At 39.6% G+C, this 26,079-nt stretch overlaps 2 protein-coding genes across 2 annotated transcripts in view; one reads left to right on the top strand and one right to left on the bottom strand.

The window, feature by feature from the left end:
* WWC2 (WW and C2 domain containing 2) overlaps positions 1-7,836 on the bottom strand; it is a 94,459-nt gene extending 86,623 nt beyond the window's left edge. The window contains exon 1 of the mRNA XM_058803105.1: positions 7,640-7,836. Within this exon, the coding sequence (XP_058659088.1) occupies positions 7,640-7,770 (131 nt within the window). The 5' untranslated portion in view covers positions 7,771-7,836. The remainder of the gene's footprint in view (positions 1-7,639) is intronic.
* Positions 7,837-8,799: 963 nt separating this feature from the next.
* DCTD (dCMP deaminase) overlaps positions 8,800-26,079 on the top strand; it is a 56,063-nt gene continuing 38,783 nt past the window's right edge. The window contains exon 1 of the mRNA XM_058803741.1: positions 8,800-8,936. The gene's annotated coding sequence lies outside the window, so the exon portion shown is untranslated. The remainder of the gene's footprint in view (positions 8,937-26,079) is intronic.

Raw genomic sequence — 26,079 nt, 5'->3', positions numbered from 1 at the left:
TTTCTAGATATTGAAAGCATTATTACCAAAAAAATCAGCATATTATAGAAGGCATTCCAGTAGGTTGTGCTTTTTTGCTTATCAAATAAAGATTGAAGTTTTATTTCATGAATTGAGAAAAATAGCACAGACATCAAAGCCAGTCCAACTTGAAATACTGTATTGCACACAGCAAGAGTATACAGAAGTTCAAGTTTGCTGTCCCAAGATAATGTGTCTTTACATACCCACACAATTACTTTGAATACAATATGTATTCAGAGTTGATGAGATAAAGTTGCCTTTCTTCAAGTACAAACAGTATCCAAGTTCAAAGGACAGCATCTGATCTTGTTCTATAAGATGCAAATGATTGTTTCAGTGAACAGAATAAACTGACAGACTGCCTCTAGCCCACAAGTCCTAACCAACAAAAAAAAGAAATCCAAAAGTAAATTAGCTTTTAAAAAGTACAGTTAAACAAAGGGGGGAAGGAATCTCTACCCCAAGAAGTTCTTTTAAAAACAAGAGTCAGAGATTGAACTTCATCAGGTAGGAACTTCACCATCATTAACAGTTTTGCACAGAAAAAGTCAATGGGAAGAGCAACAGTCCTCATCAATACTCAATATGTACTGTTTAAAAGACCCAAAACCTACATCTGCAATGCAAATCCCTTAAAATTACTGAAAAAACCCAAAAGGAAAACCATAACTAATATATAACTCCCCTGTTCAGCCACTAGCTGCTCCTTCCAAATGAAGGACAAGTCAAGCTGTCCACACAGATGATGACCTCAAATGCATGAAGACAAATGGCTCCATTTTGCTTCACACAATAAGACATTAAAATCTTGAATTACACCATCATTCTGGTGAGACACTTTGCACCAGAGCATAAAACACATCTTATGAATAATTAGGAACAAAATGCATCAAAGTCAAAGAATTTCTTATCTTTTTCATTAACAGCAGAAATTAGCTATTCATAAGCATACTGTCAACAGCAGCACATTCCCAAAAAACAACTTCCAATTCTGCAATGACACAATGACAAAATTTCTCTTCAACACAAGCTTCACAGCAACAAACTTTTAAAAGGTCAGTAAAAAATTCTGCAATATCATAAAGCTTTCTTGGTTACAGAAAACATATTCAGAATCAGGACACCTGTGACAGTTTTACTACTGACTCACCCAGCAAAGGTGAACACAAAGACATGCACAAGAAAACAATGGAGACACCCCACAACAGAAATGGACACCTAAGACAATAGTTCCATGGCAACTAGGATTGATCTTCATCCTGATTCCTACAGCACCATTCTCCCCTTTTGTTCCCAGCTCTGGACTTGCCTCCTGGCTCACACTAGCATCAGTACCCAGTCAGCGACACAACACGCCGATTCTGCGGGAAAACAGCCCTAAAACAATGGGGTTCATTTTAGCCAAATCATCTCCTGGGCTCAGTTTTGGTGGCAGAAGGAGGACACGTAAGCAGAACCATGCCAGTTTGGACTCAGTAGGCTGCATTATCTTCCTGGAATACTTTTCTGCTCTCCTTCCAGGTAGCTTAAATCCATAAGAACTTAAACACATAGCATAACAGTTGTGAAATCTTAGAATCATTTCTATTCATGCCTTTCTGAAAGTGTATCACCATAGAAATACTACTGTATGTAAATTTTTGTTTGTCCATTTTCAATCTTTTCATTACTTCCAAGAGTATGAGTCCAGTTTTCAGTCACCTGTGTGATGAATAAATTGTTAAATCACAGATACCTATAATACTTTTTTAGGCTAAAAAGGAGGTAGCAAAAAACCAAAATAAAACACTTTTCACAAAATTCAACTTATCTATTGATGTTACAAACATTAGTAAGTGGAAGTAGAGAAATCCTCTTATCTTATTAGAATAACCTTAGTATCACATTCAAAGCACAGAATTTTAGCCAAACAGTTGACAACGGGCTATTTAACTGGAAAAAAATCAAGACCTCTTAATGCAATCTGTACAGATGTCTAAAGTTATAAATAATTTTTAGTATTTGATCTATATATTGACTCTCGCTATTTTCCTTAACCTGTACAATTTCTCATCAAGTCTTATGCTGTGCATGACAACTACTTAACATTATTTTGTAAGTCAAGGTAGGTTTTGATTGAAATAGTTCTAATAGGCAAGTACTACAGACACAGGTCTGGATAAACCATAGCCCACAGCACTTGTCCCACTTCACATACCAGGTCACAGTTCTTGGCTGTGATCAGCAGCACATACTTTGCACACATAAGCAAATAGTCCACAGCATTTCCTGACTTGTTAATTTCACATGCCCCGAGATGAAAGACACAGTGCAGCTCTATCACTTCCAGAGAAATAAAGAATAAAAGCCTTATCTCAGAGTTACCACAGCCATTTTCACTAATGCTAAAATCAACAACACACAGCCCCATGCAAATGACAGACTGGTTAAAAAACTCACACAATCACTTTGTATTTTAACACTGTGTGATGCTATCACAGTTATGGTAGCATTGCAATACTAGAATTCTGCTTTACACTGGATAAACAAATGAAGATGTCAGAACTTCAGACACAGCTAGTCTCTCATTGCATGTTCAGTACTTGCATCATGGGTTTTATTCTGAATAAATATAGATCAATTAAGTAAAAGCAGTCCTCAACTTGTCACTGAAATCAGAATGAGATACTACAGAGTTTCACAGGGAGCATGCACATTCCTAAGCAGACAAGGAGGCAAGAAATAAATTAGGTGGAATTAGGATAAAAACCAGCAAATTATTCTACAGGATGAAACAGAGAAGAAAAAGATATCTCGGGAAAAAAATTGTTGGCCTATCTCACTACAGGATTATTTCAAGCTGTATATCTTGGAGTGCCATCAAAGGATTCTCTACTAATTTTTCAAAAGAGCAAGTTGAACATTGCTTATTAAGACTCAAATGTCATTAAGTATGTTGAAACAATCATTTAGCAGCTCCACACCATCAAAAACATGAAAGCCTCATTCCCTCCTCAGTTACTAGCAAACAAGGGAAGGGAAGATAGAAAGGGAATGAGAAATGATGTGAGAAACCAGTGATGGTTAAATTCAGTCTTAGCAAGCAGCAGCCTAAATAAAGGCCATTATCAGGTAGTTGCTGCAGTGGTAAATAATCAATGTTGAGGTCAGCACTTAAAACAGAATTAAGATCAATCCCTTTCAAGCTGTAATAACTAACACATTATTTTATTCATCTGTCACAGCACAACTCTCTTACATGCATGAAAGAATCAATCCAAATGTATTTTCAAGTCTCTGATGATGCCTCTCACCATGTTATTTCATTTCTTCTTGCTTCTTATTTGCTACCTTTAATGAGCACAGTTTCTGCTGTGACTGAAAGTCTTTTACCATGCATCCCTGAGCTACAGCAATGTCCAGGAAAGAGACAGGATGAAAGTTCCCCTGCTTAAGTAACTTCAGTATCTTCAGTCCTCACAGTCTCTGCTGTCCACAAGACAAGAGAAAGCAAGTTCCAGTGAAAAGGTAAGGAATAAACTGCCCTTCTTTTCTATGGAAAAAGGGCAAATTACATTTAATTGCTGAAACCTAGTAAATTTTCTAATTCAGACAAATCTAGCAGAAGTTACAAAATCCCATGCTAAAATTTGTAGTGTTTTCACCTCCCCAAAAGATGAGAGCAGCAATGGAAACTGCCTTCCCTACTCACAAAGCAAACTCTTTCACAATCTCTTAACTTGTAAAGTTCTCTGGTTTTCTGACATCCAATGCTTCTCAAGCACTTCCTTAGCTATACAGTTAGCAAGTACTCTTGAAACATTTTAGCAGAAGTATACTATAAACTATTTCAAATATACAAATGTATTTTTAAAAGGTTTTAGACCTCAATTGAAAGTGAAGTGAGAACAGAAAGGATAATTTTCTTTTCATAGCATGCATTCGTTACCACTGACAGGAGTGGGACAGGAGTGCAGATAAAGATTTAAATGAAGATCACTTGCAGCTTCAGAATTTGTGATGCGGAACTCATTATAGGCGAGCAATAAAAAACCCCATCTGTTTTGAGTCAATGGTGATCAGCAGTGTGCATTGGACTATTATGTAGAAACCAAGATATGAGAAGCCCTGAATTCATAGTAAGAAAACCAAGGATTATCCAACTGCTGAAAAATTCAGATTACTGAGATTCCATTTCATTCCTCCTTGGTGTGTTACTCTGTTGGTTCCACTAAGGAATATAATAAACACGAGGCCTACTTAAAATGCATTGAATGATGGAAAAATAGAAGAATATTCCTTTTCAAATTCCTGTCCCACCCAAGCCCCTATTAATTAACAGGGAAAAAACCTCAAAGCAATACTTTACAATTACTCAGTATTCCAAGAACTTGAAAGAGTTTCAAGGGAACTTCAAAAAACAGCATTCCTCTAACCCTTTCTCCCCTTTTCATCTGCTTCATCCTCTTCTGTCCATAGCTACCTTTTAATATTTTCATCAAGTAGTAGGAGGATAAAATTTATACTTGGTCTGTTTCCCTGCTTACAATAAGCCAGTTCCAGAAGAACTGTCATGACCAGCAAGTTCTCAGCTTGCCATAGCTTGAGGGAGTCATGAACAGAGAAATCACATCTATATATTTAGTGACTGAAAATGTTGCTACAAGTCTCACATTCTTGCCTTTATGTCTCTCTGTCTATCTGAATTATAGATCTTAAAGTTCAAGTGGCCCTCTCTTTTGGGACACTAGCCTTTAAAACAAATCAGCACAGTACAGTAAGTAGTTGGAGAGAAAAATCACTGCTGAACATTGCAAAACATTAAAAACCCCAAGCTTCCACAACATCCCAAAACACAAGCTAAGTCACTGCTGCCCTTGAAAGTGTGAGATTCTCTAACATTAGTGGGATTATTCAAATACATAAAGTGGGCAAAACTGAGTCCCAAGCTTGAAGCTGATGTCAGGTTTTTTCCACAGTTGTACACAAGGCTATAATTGTATTAACAGACTTGCACCACCTAAGCAGTAACAAAGACATGTTGCAGAAAAGAACACGGGGAAAAAATATTAAAAAGCACAACAACCACAAACACAAATTTCCAAGAAGCTTTCAAATGCAGCATTTTCAACTGTCCTTTTATTTCTAGATGTGAATATTTTAAACCAGTAACAAAGTTCCCAACTGTGCTCAAATACACCTGGCAATTTACAAACATATGGCTAATGTCTCACAGCACTAGTCTTCAGTATTTGTATCTTCTAAATCAAAGAGGATAAAAATTATTTTAGAACATCAAGCACAACTTTTCTATGTAATCGTCCAGGGAATGCAGTGTAACATCAGCAGAAGGAATATTATCAGTAAAAACTTATCTATTTTACACTTGCCTTACCAATGAAACATTTTGGAAGACCGTGTACTATAATATTCCACAGGTACACCATGAAAACTTTATGATCTCTATGAGAGAAAATAGTTGGGGGAAAAAAAGTCCCAAAGTATCACCAGACAAGGCAACATGTTTTCAGTCATTCTTTATAACCTATTACCTTCATTCTGACAATTCATTATGAGTTTTAGAAACAACATTAATCCAGTTTTTATTGTATTGACAAACTTGGAAAATCACTTTTCAACTTTTCTGACAGCAAGCCCACATAATGTCCTGTGTGGTTTCCAAATGTATAGTCTCTGAATACATGGAAGATAAAACTGAATCTAAAGCAAAATCACCACAAGACTTTCACCAATTTCTTATTAGTTTTTCCAAAACAGGTCACCAATATAAATACAAACTGCAAACAAAGATACTGTAAATACAAATACCGCAACTTGCACATCAAATGGGCTTGTCAGTCTCTCTTCTGTGCAAGCAATTCAGCTTCACAGCTGAGCCATGTACACTAAAGCATGGATTCTCTTAAGTACCTAGGGCAAAATCCCTTTTTGTTTGTTTTGCATGACTGACGCAGGTTAACAATTATTTCAAACGCTACTCCTCTGAAAAGGTCTTTATAATCTGTAATGAGAACAAGTCTCAGGACTTGGCTTCCCTTTCACCTGTAAGGCATTAATGAAACAATATTTATCCTATCCCTATAGGATGGCAAACACACAAGTGTTATGTCACTGTCTACTCTGTTAATCAGAGTGAAGACTCAAATTTTACCATAAAATATGAATAGTCTTGAACTTTTCAGGACTACAGAATGTATTAAATTAAATTAGTAGTACACTCATTGAGGCAGTATTAGAACAAGTACATTCCATATCACATTTTGCTTTGCCTCAATCATACTATCTTTTACTCCGCTTTGAAAACACATATTTAAGGTCTAAAACTGAACAAAACTTCATCTCCTCTATTTCCAGAGACAGTAAAGACAGAAATTTTATACTGCCTGCATTAAAAAAAAAAATCACCCAAGAATGCCAGGTGTAATAAATAACATTGTCCTGTATACCTTATCACCTCATAATATTTACAAGGTAATTAACATGTTGTGAAGTATAGAGGAATTTAAGCATGAAGTTCGCCACTACTGGAATTTGCTGTTAGAGCAAGTAAGACTGATCAGTAGGCCTTACACAGCACATGATGCTCGTCAAAACTTCCCTCTGCAACTTGCAGCCAGCAAGCTTGGCCACAACCACCTTATCCAAGTTCACCTGAGAAACATAAACCAAGGCCTTCATTTATAATTCAGTGCTGCTTGTTTCATAAGTTTATAATGTCTTTTAGAAGTCTGCTTGGTTTTGGTTTTTTAAAAAATAAGACTGCACTGTTTCCAACTGCAACACCGTATTTCATAATACGCACAAAGTTTTGGCTTTGGGGAGTCATTACTTTTCAGCAGCACTTCGGACAACAGATACGTTTCTGAGGTATCTCGTAACACTGAAAGATACCTGTGATGCAGCTACTACAAACAGTCATTGAAGCCGGCGCACAGAGCCAGCATCCGTGTCCAGCCGGCAGAGCTGTCCGGGCACTGCGGGCCGAGCAGCCTCGGCGCAGGGTGCTTCACTCGCCGAAGCATTTCCACAGGAGTGTTACGGAGCTCAGCCCCGGGCGGGGCAGCACACACGGCGGGCTCCGGCCGGCGGGGGCTGAGCGGGTTTGGCTCGCTGAGGCCTAGCGAGCACACGAGGCCTCCGGCAGCCCCGCACACGGCTCCGGGCGGGCCGGGGCAGCGGGGGCACACGGCAGGGCCCCGCGCCCGGGATGCTCCGCCGGCCAGGACGGGGGAGGCGGCCCCGCTCCGCAGCGCCCGGGGGAGAGCAGAGGGAGGGCGAGGAGCCAGCGCCTCCGCTCTGGGAGGGACTCGCAAACTTTGGTACCTGTCGGGAACTCCCCAAATGCCAGCAACCCCCGGCCGCTCCCAGAAGAACTCCACAGGCTTTTCCCTCCCCGCCCCAACACCAACTCACGCCACAGGCTTAGAAACAAGTCTGTAGCCGTGCCTGTGGGCAGGAGAGCACGGTGTGCCCGGCTGCAAGCAGGGACTCTCTTGTCCCCCGCTCCCCGTCCCTAGAGGGGACCCTCCGGCGCGCCCCCCGCCCGTCCCTCCCGGCGGGGCCGTTCCGAGCCCACCGCCCGCCCGGGCCTCGCCGCTCCGTGCCCGCGCTCCACCTGTCCCGCGGGTCGATCCAGCTGGTCTGCTTGGTGTTGTGGTCGATGTAGAACACTTTGCCGTCGTAATCCCTCGCCTCCTCCCAGCCATCGGGTAAGGGAAGCTGCCCATTCCCCGCTTTCCTAGGCATGGTCGATCGGCGGGGATAGCTGCTCCATAGGGACAGAAAGAAAGACGGGAAGCGGGAAAAGCCCCGGGCCGGGGAAGGGGCCGGGAGCAGGGGCTCGCGGGAGCCCAGGGAAGCCCTCTGCCGGGTCTCAGTCCACCATGTCCGGCTGCCGCCTCGCCCCGCCGCGGTGGCGGGTCAGGGCTGCCGGCGGAGTCCAGCTGCCGTCTGGGCGCGGGGAGCCCGGCTGAGCCCCGGGCGGCCGCGGCCGTCGCTCATTAGCATGAGATTAGCATCCATCTCATCTGCATGCACATTCCTCCCGCTGCATTCCTCAGGGTTAACCCTGGCCGCGCTGCCCGCCGGGCTGGGCCGGGCAGGCCCCGGCCGCAGATCCGGCGCGGAAGCGGCCGGCGGGGCAGCGCGTAGGGCCGGCCGGCGGGCAGGAGCGGGGGAAAGGCTGCGAGAGGGGCCCGCCTGCTTCCATCGAGCTGTGCGCGGGGGCTCGGCGGGCGTGGGGGCAGGAGACGGCCCCCCGCGGGGGACGGGCGGTGCCGGGCGCTCCGGCCGCGTCCCCGCAGCCTGGCGGGCCGGGAGCCCCGCGGTCACCGCCGCCCCGCGGGGGACAGCAGCGCCCGGCATGACGGACACCGGCGCGCCCCGGTCTTTGTCTGCGAGCTTGTGCGGCCCTGCACCGGGCGGCGCAGGGGACGCTGTCGCGGGGCATGTCCTGGCCCTCGGCAGCTTTGCCGCTGCCTCTCTCCATGCCCTGCGTCGGGGCGGTGTCGGGTTCCCTCTGCCCTGTTCAGGTCCCGCCAGCTTCCCTTCACATCCTTGTGAACTCTCGCTAAAGTCCAGTAAGGTTCAAGGGTTCCTAAAAAGGACCTTGTTATTTAAAATACTTGAGTTCTAAATTTAAATACAAATGGGAACCCCTCTTTAACCATGGAAGTACCTAAACTTAGTGTCTTTAGCTTTGTTTTTGTGTGTTTCTTGGTTTGGGGTTTTTTAACAGAATCATCAGTGAAGAATACGTACGCCATGGGTGCCCCGGACTGTTGTGGCCTGAAAAGCAAGCAGCTAAATCGCATTAAGTATAGACACCAGGTGTGAGTTACTGAGTGTTTATCTCTCATTTGCCACAGGAGAAGAGTACCCCAGGCTGGTTACCATGGTTCAGCTGATAGAAGGTAACTTAATGAGCTCTATTAATTTGCATGTGTATCTGATTCCCAAGATCTGGCACCAGAAGTAGAGCATCAATGGGGGAATGTGACTCTTTAGTTTAGCAGCTAGAACTCCTAGGTAACTCAAGTCCCTGTTTCCTAGAATGTTTTATTTCTTTTCATTTAAGTTACCGGTTTTAAGTGACAAGATTTTCCTGGGATAGGAAGTCTCAAACCCAGTGCTGGTTTTGTGGTGTTTTTTTTTGTTTGTTTGTTTGGGGCTTTTTGTTTGGGTTTTTTTTTTTGTTTTGTTGTTGGGGTTTATTTTTGGTTTTGGGGCGTTTTGTTTTGGTTTTGGGTTTTTTTAATGTCTGTTTATCTTCTCCATTATAGCTTTCTAGTACTCAGGTCTATAAATTATTCTTCTAGGGCAATTTACACTTATTAAGTACTGGACTTGTTCTGTGCATAACAAGTTTTTGGATTCCACTTCAGAGGCCACATATCTGATAAGCATTGAAGTAACTCATTTACAGCTATCTAAGTCCTACTGTTGGGTCTGCTGCTAAATAGAAAAATGTACCAGCAAGATATTATTTTAATTTAGCTAATTGCCTGTCTGGTACAGATAAGATCTGCATTTTATTATTTTATTCTGCAATCTTGTCTCCAAATGACCCATATGCCTCCCTCCTCCAGACTTTTTGAAGATTTTGATGTCTAAGGTAATGTGCAGTGAAACTGTACATTAACTGTACTTCATACATGAAATAAGGTCCTGGTAGTAAACAGTGGAGAAAAACTGATCTGTGCTAACTTCTGGATATCCATAAGAGTTGAGCTGCTTAGGGAATGCAGCAGGATCATTGGCTGTTAAAGAGACAGATGCATTTCTTTTCATTGACAATATTGTTTCAATGAGCTTTTTGATTTTTGAGGGCCAGTTTTCTTGTCTATCAGTAAAAACATTTACCAAGCATTTAGTTTGTGTCCTTTTAAACATACTCAATTTTATAATTTGTTTATAAGTGTTGCCCTATAGTGAGAAGTTACATGTGGCAGTTGTGGGACAGGATAAACTGAATTTCCTTTTCTGTTTTAATCTGCATTATCAATAAGACATTTCAATATGTAAGTTGATAAAAATCTATGGAGGATATACATTTCTTTCTGAAACCAACTGCTAGTTACTGATCTTTGGCATTTCCCAGGAGCTTTTATAACAATATAGCCTTTTTCATCTTGAAAAAGCAGGCCTGTTATACAGCAGCACTCCGGTACTCCTAGTTCCTAAATAATTCACACAGAAGAAAGAATAAAATTAGAAAATCTGTTATACCAAGACAAAACTGGAACATCATTTGTGTCAATACTTCCTCAGAAGGCAGTCATGGCACCTGAGGGAATATTCAGCTCCTACTCTCTGTCACCACCAAGGCAGGTGGACCCACATCTTTGATTTTTGGTCAGATGAGATCCACATGGGTGTGGATCTGAGTTACAACCATCTTTACCAATGTAATACTTCTCATAAGACATCAAGATTTTAATTCTCCTAAATAAATGGAAATTGTAGTTCTTAGATTTTGGAAGTGAACACACTGAAGTCATTGCATAGTTGTCTAATTTTTAAATATGCTTGTGTGTCTGTATACAGATCTGCTTAGCTGAAGTATAAACTGCTGCGTGGTGTTAGGCTCACCCCTTCCTCCCTCTAATTTCCATTGTTTGAGTACTTCATTGTGTTTCCCTCCATTGTTAGAGTCTACAGTCCAGAATGCTGGTTTAGGGCTACTTAGGCATGACAGTGCTTGACATCAGATGGACAAAAAGTAGGTGTTGTTTGTGTAAACAGACCTTTAATATTGCCAGTGAGAACATATGGCTTTTTGAAGGTATTTTTTCAAGTGTACCTCCTGCATTTCAACTGATAACCTGCCTAGCATGTTGTGCTGACATTGTCAGCTGACAGCATACCACAGATTGTTTGGCTTAATTACATAAGACAGCATAGTTCAAAAGATGTAAGCATGCTTTATTCAAAACACAGAAGGGCTCATATGAATGAGGTGTCCAAAAGCACAAAACAATCTAGCTATGGCATGATTTAAGTATCAGAAAATATGATGGATAACAAGAGGAAATCAATGTGAAAGAGCTAATCATTCCTGTATTTTGCTTTGCATATGCATGTTTAAATGGCCTGAAGAAATTCCCATGGTAAGTAGTGCATAGTTAAAGAATGGAGCTAAAGGGAATTAGAGTCATAACTAGAAGAAAAAATGTTTTGTGTTGACTAGAAGAAAAAAAGGCTTTGTGAAAATTCAGAATACAAGTATGGAAATGTATCCAAAGGAAGTCTTCAAAGGCCTGTACTTGTATCCTCTCACATAACAAGAAACATACCCACTCCAGTCATTGCTAATGTAGTTAATGTCCTGATACTCCCTGCTTGCTGCTTCTTTCATAATAAGGCTGTCCCTGGAACTGACTGTGATCAAATAAACCTGTGTTTGTACCTTGTCCTTCCCTAATAGGAGACTCCCCTAATTTGATGATCCACTGGAGTGTCATCCCTGGTGAAATGTACAGCTGTTACAGCTCTGACTTCGACTATCCACAAATGGCTCTGAAGCAGGAGCTGCAGCAGTTTCCCTGAAAATTTCCATAGCTCAGCTTTCACTGCTTACACACAGATTTTGAGTATAGAATGAATTGTGAAGTATGGCAACAGAATTAATTTCTAGAAGCATCTGACAAAAATATTTAAATATATATATTGGTTACTTTGGGGTTTTTTTGAACAATTAAACCACCAAATATGTTCCATGAGTCTGACTTCTGTCACATGTAGCAACTGTAGAACTCTAAAAAGTGATCCATATTTTCAGCATTATAAATATTTATTTAATAATGGTAAATTTTATCTGACAGCTATGGTTCCAAAGAAGAAAGCACACACCAAAAATTCTCTCATATACAGTGAGATTTTTACTTTTAAAAAGTGTTTAAAAAGTCCTGCAAAGAAAAACTGTGTACATGCATGAGGGAGGAAAGGAGGAGGAGTGCTGCTTTTACTGTTGTCAGCTTCTGATGCATGTATACATCTGACAGTAAAAGATCTTTGAATAATACTGTTTCTGGTTGAATTTATGATGAAGCTCTGCAGAATCGATGGAGCCAGATAATGTTTATGCTTATCCAGCTTTTCTTGTTATTCCAAAGCCTGCTCTATCCACTTACATCCATTTGAACAGCTTGCTGCTTAGACAGTTCTTCAGAGATTTCCCAGCGTATCAGTGAAAAAAGACTATGCCAGGTTCTGCTTCAAATTAATATACTAGCCCTTTTTTTCCCAGAATTTTGGCCTCTTTTTTTTTTTTTTTTTTTTTTTTTTTTTTTTTTTTTTTGCTTTCAGGCATGCACAGGAGAAAATACTGAGCAATCACAAGTTTTCAGTCATAATATGAATCTGAAAGTAAGCACAGAGAATGATTTTAATTTGGTGTTAGTCTGATTAAAAGTTTAGAGTAGAAAATTAGAAGTTTAGAATGGAAATGATACGAGCTTTGCCTCAAAGTTAGCTGTGAAAATGTGAGCAACGTTTTCATGGTAAAATCTTCTCAAACTCACCTCAAGCCACTCACTAAACTGATTTAACATTCCATTCTGTTAAGTCTGATTCATACTGCTGAAATTTCTGTGGACAAAGAGAAAAGAAGATGGAGAATTTTGGTTGTTCCAAAATCCCTGGAACTGATGAGGTTCAAATTATTGTCTGATGCATATTCCCAAAAGATTCTTGATGCAGTTTTGGTATTAAACCTCCCATAGTAACAGTCTCACTGTATCTTTTGTGTATTTCTGATACTTGTACACACATTTAGGTTTCCTACATTTCGTCATGTCTGTGGAATTACTCTGTATATTCAGTGCTGCCTAATGGCTTTGGAAAACCACAAAGCATGTCTGGTTAGCCAGGAAGGATCCCAAGAGCCTGGTCTTCTCTTTTGGCCACATGTAAGAAAGAAGCTGGCCAGCAATAGAGGATTACTGCTGATTGGCATGAAGGGAAGAATGAAGGAACTTCTCAGTAACAGCTCCTTTGGCAGTGAACAGCATTAATTTCTTGAAGTATTTAAGATGTTTTATGAAGTAGTATGCAAGGGCACAGGTTTACAGAGCTAATGCTTTTAACAGTTCCTCTCTACTATTGCAAGGAGGTAAGTGTTCTCACCTCAGCCAGAGGAAAGCACTTAGTGTGCATTTTCTGTGTTGTATCTAAGGGGGGAAACAGATGAAATGTGAAATTGTGCGAGGTACTCCAGTTCCTTAATCATCCTTGTGTGGTGCTTTGCTGGACTCTTGCACAGGACAGCCCATCATGGTACACAGCATGCCAGATGTGGCCAGTGCTGAGTAGAGGACAAGAGTCACCTTCCTTGGTCACCTTGTATCACCAAGGATCACCTTGACATGGAGTGTTTACTGGTGCATGAGGTCCTCAGGTACAGGACCTTGCTTCTTTTTTTGTTTTGCTGAACTTCATGATATTCCCGTTTGCTCATTTCTCCACATCTTTAAGGGGTTTTAAGATTTTAAAGACTGCCTTTTAAATCAAACATACCAAACCAAAGAATCTGCTGAACTGCAAACTGGCTTCTTGAACTGTAGGCCAGAGGTGCCTGGCAAGCCAGCGACTGGATGTTTGGAATGAGTGGTGCTTTGCTTTTAGTCTCTCTAGACAATCAGAACAAGTGATTAACTGTCTCAGGATTGTGGTCTCTGCAGCTGTCAGTGGTACTGTGGACATCATCACTCGTAAAAGACCTTGGTTCTTTTACAGAAGCATTAATACATGACTGTACAATTCAATATGCCATGTTCAGTAATTGAAACAAATTGAAGTGTGAGTGTGTTAATATAAAGAAGAAAAATGGTGTTTTCAAATACTGATACAGAAATTCTCTGATCACTTAACATGGATGCATTTTTTCCCAAACATAATTGGGAAAGAAGAGCAATACTCTTATGCAGCAGCGTGCTTTCTGCTCCAGGAACACAGAAACAATAAGTTTGGGCTTTCTTTTAGATTGCATAATTAGGTCTTCCATCCCAAGGAAATAAAGTGGAGCATATCTTCAAAATGCAGAACGAGGTACAACTTCCATCTACTTAAACCAGGATTCATGGTGATTTTGATCTATCACTGATGGTCACTGTGCCCCCAGTATGTACTGTCATACCTATACCAAGCTTGCTGCTCCCTTCTCTGGAGACCCCCACACCCCCACTTCTTGGAAGAGTCTTGTACGTGGCTGTAGTCCCTCTCTCCCTGTTGCTGTCACAGGCGGCAAAGGAGCATGCTGCCAACAGTGACATCTGCTGTTCGAGTCAGTGCCTGGGGCTGGCATTTAAGCCATTCCACTCGGCCAGAAAAACAGAGTCCAAGTCAAACCAGGAGTTCTTAGCCTGGGTCCTGCTCGGGAAGGGCGCTGAGTGGAGGGGAATATGCTGCACATCCTGCAGTGGCCTCAGAACAGCACCAATAGCCCCTCTAGAGCTGGAAGAAGACTCGGTGGTTCCATGGATTTCAAGAAGCATTTGGACAACACTCCCAGATGCATAAGGTGATTCTTGGGGTTGTCCTGTGCGGGGCCAGCAGCTGGAGTCAATGATCCTTGTGAGTACTTTCCAACTCAGCTTATTCTATGACTCTAAGAAGCAGCAACTGGAGATTGAGGGCTGTAGACACCCTTCCCTTTGGTCTGCCTTCTACCCTGTTTTCAGGGAAGGAGCTGTTCTCAAGCTACCTGTGACATTGCTAATCACAGGTGCCAAGATGCTGTTAAGAGAAAACAAAGATCTGTCCAATGAAAACCAGATTTTAAAAATTTTAGATGGTTTTCATAGATCATGGGCAATCTAACACAAGATTGTTTTGTTTTATTTTGGGTAGAAGAGGCAAGGAAATACCCTGAGGCAAGAAAGGAGAAGATAATGTGTTGTTTATGAAAAGAGATTTTCTTGAATGAAGTAAATCCTTAAATCATGTTTCAGAAAACAAAAGATAGAATAAAAATCTCAAAAGCACATATATGCACATTTTGTGTCCATAATACCACATGAAAGAGTAATGCTTTTATATATTTATCTTTAGGACCTCTTTTTTGATGTATCAGCATAAATGAAGAAAAACTGAAAATAGGTAAAACTTTCCCACTGTAGTGAACTTGCAGTGATGTTCCTGCCTGTAATCCCATAAGGCAAGAAAGAAAAGATAATGATACACTGCCTTTTAATGTAGCAGAGTTTACAGTAACACATTCACAGTATTCCACATCTGTGCAATATACTTCTCTAGCAGTCTCATTTTAATAATATATTCTAATCCATTAAACTCGCTCTGGTGAGCTTGCAGTGAACCATGACATTTCCAAATCAAAGTAAAATAAAAAAAAACAAACAGACTGAAGAGCTAAAATTCTTTTTCATAACCTTTTACTTATTTACAGAGGATTCATATGTTTAAAGATACAAAACCATAATGACAGAATAATTATGAGGTTTTGTCACGTCATGTTTTTTTGAAACCATGTCAAACACTGAACTGAAGGACCTGCAGAAAACTAAGAAATAGCAAAAGTGAATAAAACCAAAGCCAAGCTATGATGGATGAAGGACAAAGGGTAATGAGTCCATCAAAACTTTGTTTTGTCTGCTGCAGTACCTGACAGTTGATACTTCTGCAGCACCCAGCAAAGTCCTGCTAGTCCAGTGATCTCAGTTCTTAACCTGATCCCATATTCCTGATGGCATCCAGCCTGGGTGCAGCGCAGTGTCACTTCCAGGATATGACAGGGCATCTTCACCTCTGGAAAGCCTTGCTTTTCCTGGCCAACACTGGGATATAATCCACTTGGATTGTTATTTGGATGATTTCTGAAATCTGAGATTATCGCAATGTGTCGTTAGGCTATTATTATTTTTAATGAGTACCTCTATAAGCAAATTGTTTTGGGACAAGTCACAGGAGCAGACTTTCTTGAAAGCAGCCATGTAACCAGTAGGAGGAAAACTACATTGCTAAACCAAGCAAGGGTAATGGAATACCAAACCAAATAGGAGGGTTGCCTTCAAATAATTTCAAGAAACCCAAAGAGCTGAGTGTTAGTAACTGTTGAATTTTTAATTGAAACAAATCAAGCAGGGGATTTTTACATCCTAAAACCTCCATAGATTTAAATTTATATGTACCAGAATTAAGCAGAGCTATACCATTTCCATCACAGAATTCTGCACTCTTGTATTTTATCAAATGTGTTTAAATCTCATCCTGAAAAAGTGGAAATGAATATTTCTATTTTGCAAGTGTACATAATATGATCAAATAATTTTTTTCATCTCTTCTTTGATAAATTTTCCCTGTAAAGCCCACTTCCCAATCACTTAATAATTTTAATTTTTCTCTTCTCTCCACTCCAGATAAAGGAGCTCTTTTCTCTTTGAAATGTCAGAAATAGAACTAACACCCCATCAGTAGTTGCACTAATACCAGATACAGAGATAGGAAGCATCTATCCCCCTCTGCAACAGTTTCCATTTTATTTTGCCATAGACTGGAATAATTCCTTCTGTTACACCACGTCATTGGGATGAGCTTGTGTCTGAAAATTGCTGCTGTGACTGAAGCTCCTCCGCTAAGACAGATTCCCAGGACAAAGGGCACCCTCCTCTACTGATAACCTGCACAAGTAACACAATTTCTTTTCCTATTGAATCCTTATTGTTTTCTTTTGACGTCATATTCCAAAGTTCAGCCCATTCCAGTGCCATCTCCCACTTTTTCATAATTTATTGTCAGGTGGTATTTTATTTGCATCATTTATTAATATTTAATGTGCCTTTTGCCCAGCTGCAAGACAGAAGTATTTCTTGGCCATGTCTGGTTTTTTTTTTCTCTACATTATGTCTTATTATCTTGTTGCTATCCATGAATGGAACAAAATCTCTTGTGATACCACAATGTGAAAAACTAAACTACACAAAGTCAAACTACAGGACTCAAAGTAGGCCTCTGTTTTTGAGCTCTGATGCCATCAGAATTATTCTGAGGAAGCTGACATACATTTTCAAGTTTTCCAAGCAAGGATTTGTATATACCTTTATTTTATTTGAAACCATTTTGATTTAATTCATGTAGTATTAAAAATATTTTTAAGAGATTCTTATTCTTTTTTCACAAATTTTAGTATAATCTTAATACCATCCATTAATCTTAAAATCCATAAACTTTCTCTAGAATGGCCCTGCAATTTTCTGTGATATTTTAAAAATAAGGGCTAATAGTTATAGCGATAACAACAAAAATATCATCAAGACCTTACTTCAGCCCTACTGATCTTGCTTTATGTCACTGACAATTTATTTTACAATATGTGAAATGTGTAATTTTTGACTAACCACAAAATAATTTGAACTTTTTATTAGGTAGTCTGGAATTGTTTTGTAAAGATATAATAATTTTTGGTTTATAAAGTAAGTTTGCAACCCAAGAAAACAGAATCAAAAAACCCTGGGCTTAGAGAAATTCAGTAATCTTAAGTTTGTTTTGCTGAGGGCCCTTTTAACATTTTGACAAATCTGGACAATTTTCATTTCCCATCTATTCCTAGATAGGCCTTCCTGTCCTCAGCCCTGAACCCTGCCTCCTTTCCAGAAAATTGCAGTCACCTTTCCTTCAGGGACAGCTTGACAAATTGAGGCAAGATAAAGATTTGGCATCCCTGCTCTGAGTCCCCATCTGCCTGGAAGAGCTATGGTAAGAGCACAGAAATGGACATAACCCTTTACTGCAGCATATCATTTTCTGGACATTTTTCTGCCATATGAAGTTGTGATTTATGGCTCAAATTAATGAACACACACTCCCACCTTCCCCAGGGGTTTTTGGGTGTTTTGGAGCCACAGGTCTGTGGCATTGGGAAGCTGCAGACCCTTGATTTCAGTAGGAGCAACACCTGGACCTCTCCTTCCTGCTGAGAGCACTGGGAACAGCAGGAGGATTTTTGTCTCCTGGGCTGAAGAAAGTGACCCCAGCAGCCAGGCTGCACTGCTTCACTGAATGGGCCTGGCTGGCTGCATCCTTATCCTCCCACAATCAGCAGAGCTTTAGGTAGGGAGGATTTTGTCACACTTCTTCTCTTTCAGCAAAGCAGGCTAATAGGACTTTTATGGCTCAAGGTTTCTGATTTTCTACAGTCACAGGCAGACATTACAACAGGGAATAGGATTATTGTGATCTACTTTCAAATTTCTTTTCAAACCACTAGTCCAGGTACTTGAGAAATACTGCTCACTATCTGATACTACTACTACTACTACTATTACTACTACTACTACTACTACTACTACTACTACTACTACTATCATCATCATCATCATCATCATCATCATCATCATCATTTGGAAGGCTCTAAAAGAAAGTATATGTCAAAAATGTAGGAAGGGGATGCATCAGAACCAGTTCTGTTACTACATTAATTATTGCACTCAAATCAACATATTATTATTATTTTGCCCAAGTTTATATTATTACATCCAGAGGGGAAACAAGTGTCACAAGCAGGTGAGCAAAAGGTTTCTCCTAGCAGGATCAAACTGTGAAGAGCTAGAGATCTACAGTGTTTCCAAAGGTTTGAGGCACTTTCAAAATTCAGTCTTTCTAACTGCCTACACAGAAGAGTTTTCAAATCTGTTTGCATGCTTAAAATTTAATCTAAAAAGATGAGATTTTTTTTTTGTGCTGTGATCACATGGGGATAACAGAACACATACATGCAAATACAGTACAGCATTTGGAAGTGCTGAGCCTTGTGAATCAGCAGAAGCTTGGAAACTTAGCAAAAGATGATTTTAAGTTAAATGGCAAAAATAATGGTAAGTGTATAAATGTATAATTTGACAATACATTAGGTTTTGCTATTCTCTGCTAAGAATGATACCTTTAATCTCTTGCTGCATTCAAACATTTATTTGACAAGCATAAGTACAAATTTTTTCATAAATATTACAAAAATTGTGTCTTAAATAAAAATATTGTTGCCATGGGACAAAACTTTAGATGATATATGCAGAAGTTACAGTAGCATCCAGGAGTTCATATTTTGTAGCCATATACATTAGGGAAAACCTGTATTAACTGTTAGCATTTTTTTTTTCCTCAGCAAAATGCGTTCAAAATATTTACTAATTAAAACCTTTATATCTTTTAGACAGCAAAAGTGCTTTTTCCAACCTGCAACAGCTATGTAACTTATTTTATTAGTGGTTTGGTAATAAAGTCAGATAAACCTTTGATTTAATAATTAGCATTTATAGAGTGCTTTCTCTTCAGAGCACTTCGCGAACATTAACTAATTAATTCTTGCAACTGACTCTCCTGTAATTTGGAGAAGCCAGTATGTTCATAGACATTTGCCTATGGTAAGGGGAAGAAAGAATTATTTCAGACATGTTATGACTTAAGACATAAAAATTAAGTTATTCACTTAAGTTCATGAAGATGGAAACATTGTCAGAGTAGGAACTGAAATTAAATTATTGTGGTTTAATCTGGCAGGCAGCTGAACACCACACAGCTGTTTGCTCACTGTCCCCCTGACACTGGAATAGGGAAGAGAACTTGGGGGGGGGGGGGGGGGGGGAAGCTAAAATTAATGGGTTGAGATAAAGACAATTTAATAAAACAGAAAAGAAAGGAATAATGGTGATTGTGATGATGATGATGATTATGGTCATAATTATTATAGAAAGAGAATTGGAATATACAAATCAAGTGGTGCACAATGCAATTGCTCACCACCCACTGATAGATGTTCCCAAGCAGTGACCCCTGGCCACCTTTCCCCCTGGTTTATATACTGAGCACTCTGGAACTCGCATACCTGTCCCTCTAGGATTGAGGTTGGTTTTCCTCATGTCCTCTCTGAATTCATGCAGATAAAGCCATGGCGTGACCCATGGTGTGTAGTCACTCTGTCCTCTCTCTTGAGCAGAGTCCTTGTAGCTGAGATACTGGTCTGTAGTGGTGGGAGTAGAATATATGAATAGCTGGAATTCACAGGACAGGTTTTTGGGCAGTTTCTCCACAGCTGAGGCATAGGTCCATAATGAGGCAGGGGTACTTTCTTCATAGTGCCAGAGCTGGACAGCCAATTCACCCACTATTTGTCCCTCTCTGTCTCTCTGTGTCATTACTGACAATGAGTTGGCATACGATGGTGTTGGGCTTGATAAGCCCAACTTCCACACGTACCTTTCTCCATTTGTCTGGGGGATGTACAACAGCTTTCTTGAAGAGATACCTTTCCCTAGGGCCTGACAGGTGTCAGCTCCAGAAGCTGAACACTTGTGTCCCTTTTCCTACTGCATTATCAATGCCTTCTTCCCTAGAAAAGGATCCAAGCTATTTGGCTTTCCTACCTTCTAATTTCAGGGTTATCTCCACAGCAAAGCTGTGAGGTGACAAGTACTCACCTGGATGATGGCTGAAATCTTTTCACATATCTCACATCTGACTTGGGGATAGGTTGCCCTCTCCTTTATGAGTCCTGCATCTTCTTTCTCATGTTCTCCTGATGGTCCTGCTCTGAAGTAGTCTGCTTGTCACTTCTTCCCTTAGTAAGGGAAAAATTTCTTCCTTTTCTAGATAAGTTGACTTTTGCTTCCAACATTTCTACTTGTCTGTTGGGCAACTGATTATGGCAAAGGTTGGTTCAATAGTTCAGCTTCAGTGCTTGTCGTGGAGGTTGGAGTAGCTGTGTCAGTCACTGGGGTTGGAGTAGCTACATGCCTGTGTCTACTCAAGCCTGTCAGGAGGCTTGGAGTAGCTGTAGTGCAGGTTGCAGGTGTGGAGTAGCTGTAGTGCATGTTGCAGGTGTTGGAGTAGCTGTAGTGCAGGTTGCAGGTGTTGGAGTAGCTGTGGTGCATGTTGCAGGTGTTGGAGTAGCTGTAGTGCAGGTTGCAGGTGTTGGAGTAGCTGTGGTGCATGTTGCAGGTGTTGGAGTAGCTGTAGTGCAGGTTGCAGGTGTTGGAGTAGCTGCAATACCTGTTGTTTTCTCATCAGATGCAAACATTTTCTTTTCCCCTTGCATGTGCTGAGTAGTCTTGAGCAGGGCTTGGTTGGGCCAGTCCCCAGCATGTTGCAGTGATTTGTGTCTCTCTGGAATGGTCAGGGTGATGGCATAATTTTCCCAAATATTTTACTAATTATTCAGTATTCTCCACTGATTCAGAAATGAAGTTCTGAAACATTGGAGGTTTGCACTGTCCGAGGTACTGGCTCTTACTATCCCCCATACCCTGCCATGACTATCCAGCCTTGGGGGAGATCTCTGAGTGGTATTCTTAAACAGTTGTTTCAACATGCCCTGAAACATATTCAGGAGTAGGAGACGTATCAACAGGAATATGCTGGTTTGAACATCCTGAGGATATAAAAATTTTTCAAGAGCTGTTTTAACTAGCTTGGAGGAGAATGGGAAGGTGAAGGAGAAAGGGAAGGTGGAGGAGCAAAGGAAAGTATCCTCCCTTGTGTTCCCCACAGATTAGCACTCTGAGTTGAAGAGGTAAAGAGTGTAATTATTAATAATTAATAGTTCTGAGATGGCTCCCAAAGTACTGAGATGATGGTAATGCTGAGTAAAAATACTAGATTAGTTTCATGGCCAGTAATTTTATCCTATCATAAGCCAGTCTTACAAAGTACAACACAATTAAACCCTTAATCCAGGCCCCAGAGGTGATAAACAGCATGACAGGGAACATACACAGCAAATAAAGTGTTACATAAGACAACCCTGAGAACAAGTGCAACAGCTCTTATAGGAATTAAGTCAACATGGTGACCAGCAACGATAAATCAATTTCATAAATGCTTATAGCAAATTTGCTTTAACATTTAACATTTATTATTGTAAGAGTGGAATATTGTTTGTTCCCTTTCTTTCCTATGGATTTATTGATTTGGGGCCTACAATAATGCAGTTTTCCTGTTTATTGCATCCCATCTAGCCACTATGTTTTACTGCATTTTACCCATATTATAGGTATGTAGGTCTTTGTATGTTGAAAGTGTTATTAGGAGAGCACAAGCTGCAAGAAGGCTGTGTCATGGCCTTGATGGTATCAGAGGGTAATGAGGAGTCATTTGCAGGTTTTTGACTCAGCAAGGCAAGTAAGGTCTCTTGGTTCACAGGCTTTAGGAAATTTCCTGAAATTAAGATAGTATTTTTACAGAAAATAAAGGCCATTAATAAAATTTCAAAATTAATGGCTTCTTTTCAGTGAAATGTAGAATTCCATCATGTATGAAGGTCCAGTTTTTTATCATTTTTTGGTTTTGCTAAATGTTTTGACAAACTAATTAATATTAATATTAGTTTGTCAGATTTTGTAAGTGTATTATTTTTTGTGTGATTAAATCTTAAACTAGAAATTAATTGTATTACTGCTGTGCATCAATTTCTCTTTGATTGAAAACAAACATTTGAAAAAGCCTAGAAACTTCATGATGTTTTTAATAGCTCAACCAAGTTTTCATATATCATGTATCTTCTTTGAGCAAGAAAAACAGAGTGAAACAGCAACAGAGAGATATCAGCTAGTGCACACTTCATCATTATATTCAGATAAACAATACAATTAAATAATGTAGGAGGTTTGTGAAGATTAGAGCATTAGGGGCTGAGAACCCCTTGGTGATCGGCTATTTGTTAAGTATTGAAGAGTAACTTTTTGTGATTCTGTTTCTGTACGCTGAGCCTGTCAAGTGGAGACTACTAGAAAACAGAGCAGTGCTGTGTTTTGCAATTGTTGTGCCAAGCACTATTTCTCTATGGAAATGAACAGATTTTTTTTTAATTTGCTACTTTATTGTATTTATAATTAGCCGTCTGGAAAAAAAAGTTCCCTTTTAGCATCTGCAGTGACGCATTGATTCTTTCATTACAGCAAATATACATGACCCCCGGTGTTCAACTGTAAACAATAATAGTTACTGGCTTCATTAGGAAGCTAGCAGATGGCTTGTAAGTTCTCATGGTAGCATTTATCCATTTGAGGCTTGCAGCGTGCAAATGTTTGTCTTTTAAACAGGATAAAACAATGTAAAAGGGAATCTGTGCTTTGTTTTTATTAGTAGCAATTCATTTGTTTTGCAGATTTGAATAAGTATCTGAGTGCACTGTCAATATTTCCTGGCTGCAGGTAAAATACTCTCTGGGCCTTACCTCTGCCTCTGTGCCATTTTCTGTACCAGAAGAAATGAGGCTAAATACCACTTCCAGAGCTTTGACAGAGATGTATTTTTCTTAGCAGAACTCATGCTATAAACCCAACCCTGTATCCTTTCTCCTTTCTTTTTTCCTTGCCCTTCCCCTTCCCTGTGGTGCCCTCTGGGGTACTGGTACTGCCCCCAGTTTACCCTACACAGGCTGGGGATCTGGCCATGACAGTCATTACTGCCCTTTTGTTATTCCAAAGCATTTACAGAGCCAAATTTTTGTTCACAGCTTTGGAATACCTGATGAATAACAGCTCATTTACTGTCATCACCAGTCTGGTGCCTGGAGTGTGATGAACTTCAGGGTGCTTCCCAGATAGGCTGCAGGCAGTTGCAATGATTGTCAAACATAACTGCCACATTTATTATCTCAATAGCCAGAGCTATCTGAAGACCAGTTAATATTCAATAAAATTTAGTAGAGCACAGTAGCACTTTTAAAGCAGAGCAGTGTGTGAGCATTTGATGGCTTTTCCTGTAGCGCAAATACAGCTCAGACTCTCATTACTCTTCTCACATACTCAGTTTTGTTGGGAATCAAGCTCCATTATCAAGATGCAGAAGCAGGAGTCTCATATTAAATATGCTGTTAAATACCTTCAGTTGTTTTTGAAAGCACAGATATGTGGTGGTGCAAACTCCCTCAAAGAGCTGCACCACTGCATTACAACTGGATCTGCAGATGGAGAAGCCAATAATTACTTCATAGTTTGTGTTCATTCAGTATTGGCTGCTCATAGTTTCTTCACATAAGCATTTGGCAGTTGGTTTTTACAGTATGAAGGTAAAAATCAGCCATTTGTTTCAGAAAGGACCATCAAAAATTAGAAACTTTTTGTAGGAAAAATCTTATTTTGAGGGTTTAAATGAACCTGACTGCCTGGGTGTCATGTTTCCTTTTTGTACAATAAAGGCATGAGTATCAAGAAGGGAATTTTGAGTAAGCAATGGTGTAAAATTCTTTAGGGTTTCATATTGTATTTTCATGTTTTATATACAGTTTTAAAATTACTTTTGTTTGGAGGGACATCTGTACCCTCAAAGAGATATTGGAATTTTGCTTTCAGAGCATGTATCTTCACTTTTTATTGTCTTTGTTTTATTAAAAATAGTATTTGCATAAAAAACTTACTTTCTTCTAAGCACATCTGCTCTTGCTTCTACCTCACCTAAAGATCTAACCCTTTGCATGTGATATCTACAATGAAGAATAAGCAGCAGGAGCTGATGAGCTTTCAAGAAATAAAGATCCTATTTTCATGCAAATGTACTAGTAATTAAAATCGTTGGGAGAAAAGAAAAAGGCAACTCAATATGTAATACATTCAAATTTAATTTGAAGTATAATAGTTTTAAACTTTTCCATAAGAACACCCAGATTCTTTAAGTGGTTTCATTTTGAGAACAGTAATAATTGTCATTCAGATTAATGGGTTAGATTTTCTTCTCAAAAGACACCTTTAAAAAAAGTTTTGGGGTAATAGTAAGAAGTTTTAAAGGTTGTGGGGTTTTTCCCTGTGGTTTGAAATAAAGTTAAATTCCTAAGTGAACTGAACTGCCATTCAAGCCTGTGGGTGAAGTATGGCTGTACTTAAACATTCAGCCTAAGGCCTACTACGAGCCCAACATGACTTCCACTACAGAAAGTATGTCAAGCTGTACCTTCAGCATTTACTGTTGTCATTAACCATCTCACTTTCCTGAAGGAAGCAGTTTATTGAAAAACAAAAACTGTTTTTATTAAGTTTTACCATTCCTTTCAACCACTTCAAATCTTACAGATTCAAGGAGAAGATACTTTGTTGTAGTAAGGCATTCCATTATTCTATCCTTTTAAAATTACTGCAGGAGTTCAGAGAGAATCAACTTATACCTCAGTGAGACTTAACTTACACTATTTCTCTTCTCTTCTGAAATGCGAGATCTTGAGCATTCTTTATTCTCATGACACATGAGCAAAATTCCTAATAAAATAAAAGCATTGCCTAAACGTGGGATCCAGTCCATTCATCTTTGAAGCTCTAAGGCTGCAAGGTTCAAATGCATAAACAACTTCTGCCATTTTATCTTATGATATTCAAATTCCTTACTTTGTATATGGAACTAGTCACAGCTCCCAAGTGATATGTGCGTCTTTACTGATTAGAAATAAGTTTACTTCTGATGGTTTGGAAAGGCTGAGCATTTTACACATATATATTATTGTGCATATATATATATTATATATATATAAAGCTACATAATTTAGATCTCATAAAATAAAGAAGTGAGGTATTGATGATTTATTGATTAATGCTTACATTTGGATGATGTGGATCAGGAGCTAGTAAATAATGTAAGATCACCATATAGACCATAGCTGATGACCATTTACTTACAAATGAGCTACCAGTAAGTACACATAATATATTAATTATTTTTAATATAATAAAATAAAGCAAGGAACTCACAGTAAGTCCTTTTTTTTTTATAATACCGTGATGAGATTGCTTCCATTTCTGCTTCTACTCTCATTTCATTTTCACAGCTTCACTCAGTACATTCCTATTAAATATATTATTGTATTTCTTCCAACTTAGTAGAAATACTTATAAAAAATTTCTGGATGTCTTGAAAGCTTCATAAAGCAAACAATTAAATGGAAAATTGTCCAGAACAGGATCCCAAGAAATTATTCTCAAATGCATTGGGCCTATTTGTATTCATCATTGTACTCACCAAGAGTAGGGATAATGCCCCTGATGCCAGTTGTGCTAACTGCAGATTGCTCTATTTTACATATTCTACCAAAAAAGGTTATTAGTATTAAAAATGAGCATTCAA

Source organism: Ammospiza caudacuta, chromosome 4 (assembly GCF_027887145.1).
Source record: "Ammospiza caudacuta isolate bAmmCau1 chromosome 4, bAmmCau1.pri, whole genome shotgun sequence".
In the NCBI taxonomy this organism is placed as follows: Eukaryota; Metazoa; Chordata; class Aves; order Passeriformes; family Passerellidae; genus Ammospiza; species Ammospiza caudacuta.
The sequence above is the reverse complement of the archived record's forward strand: the minus strand, read 5'-3'. Positions and strand labels throughout refer to the sequence as shown.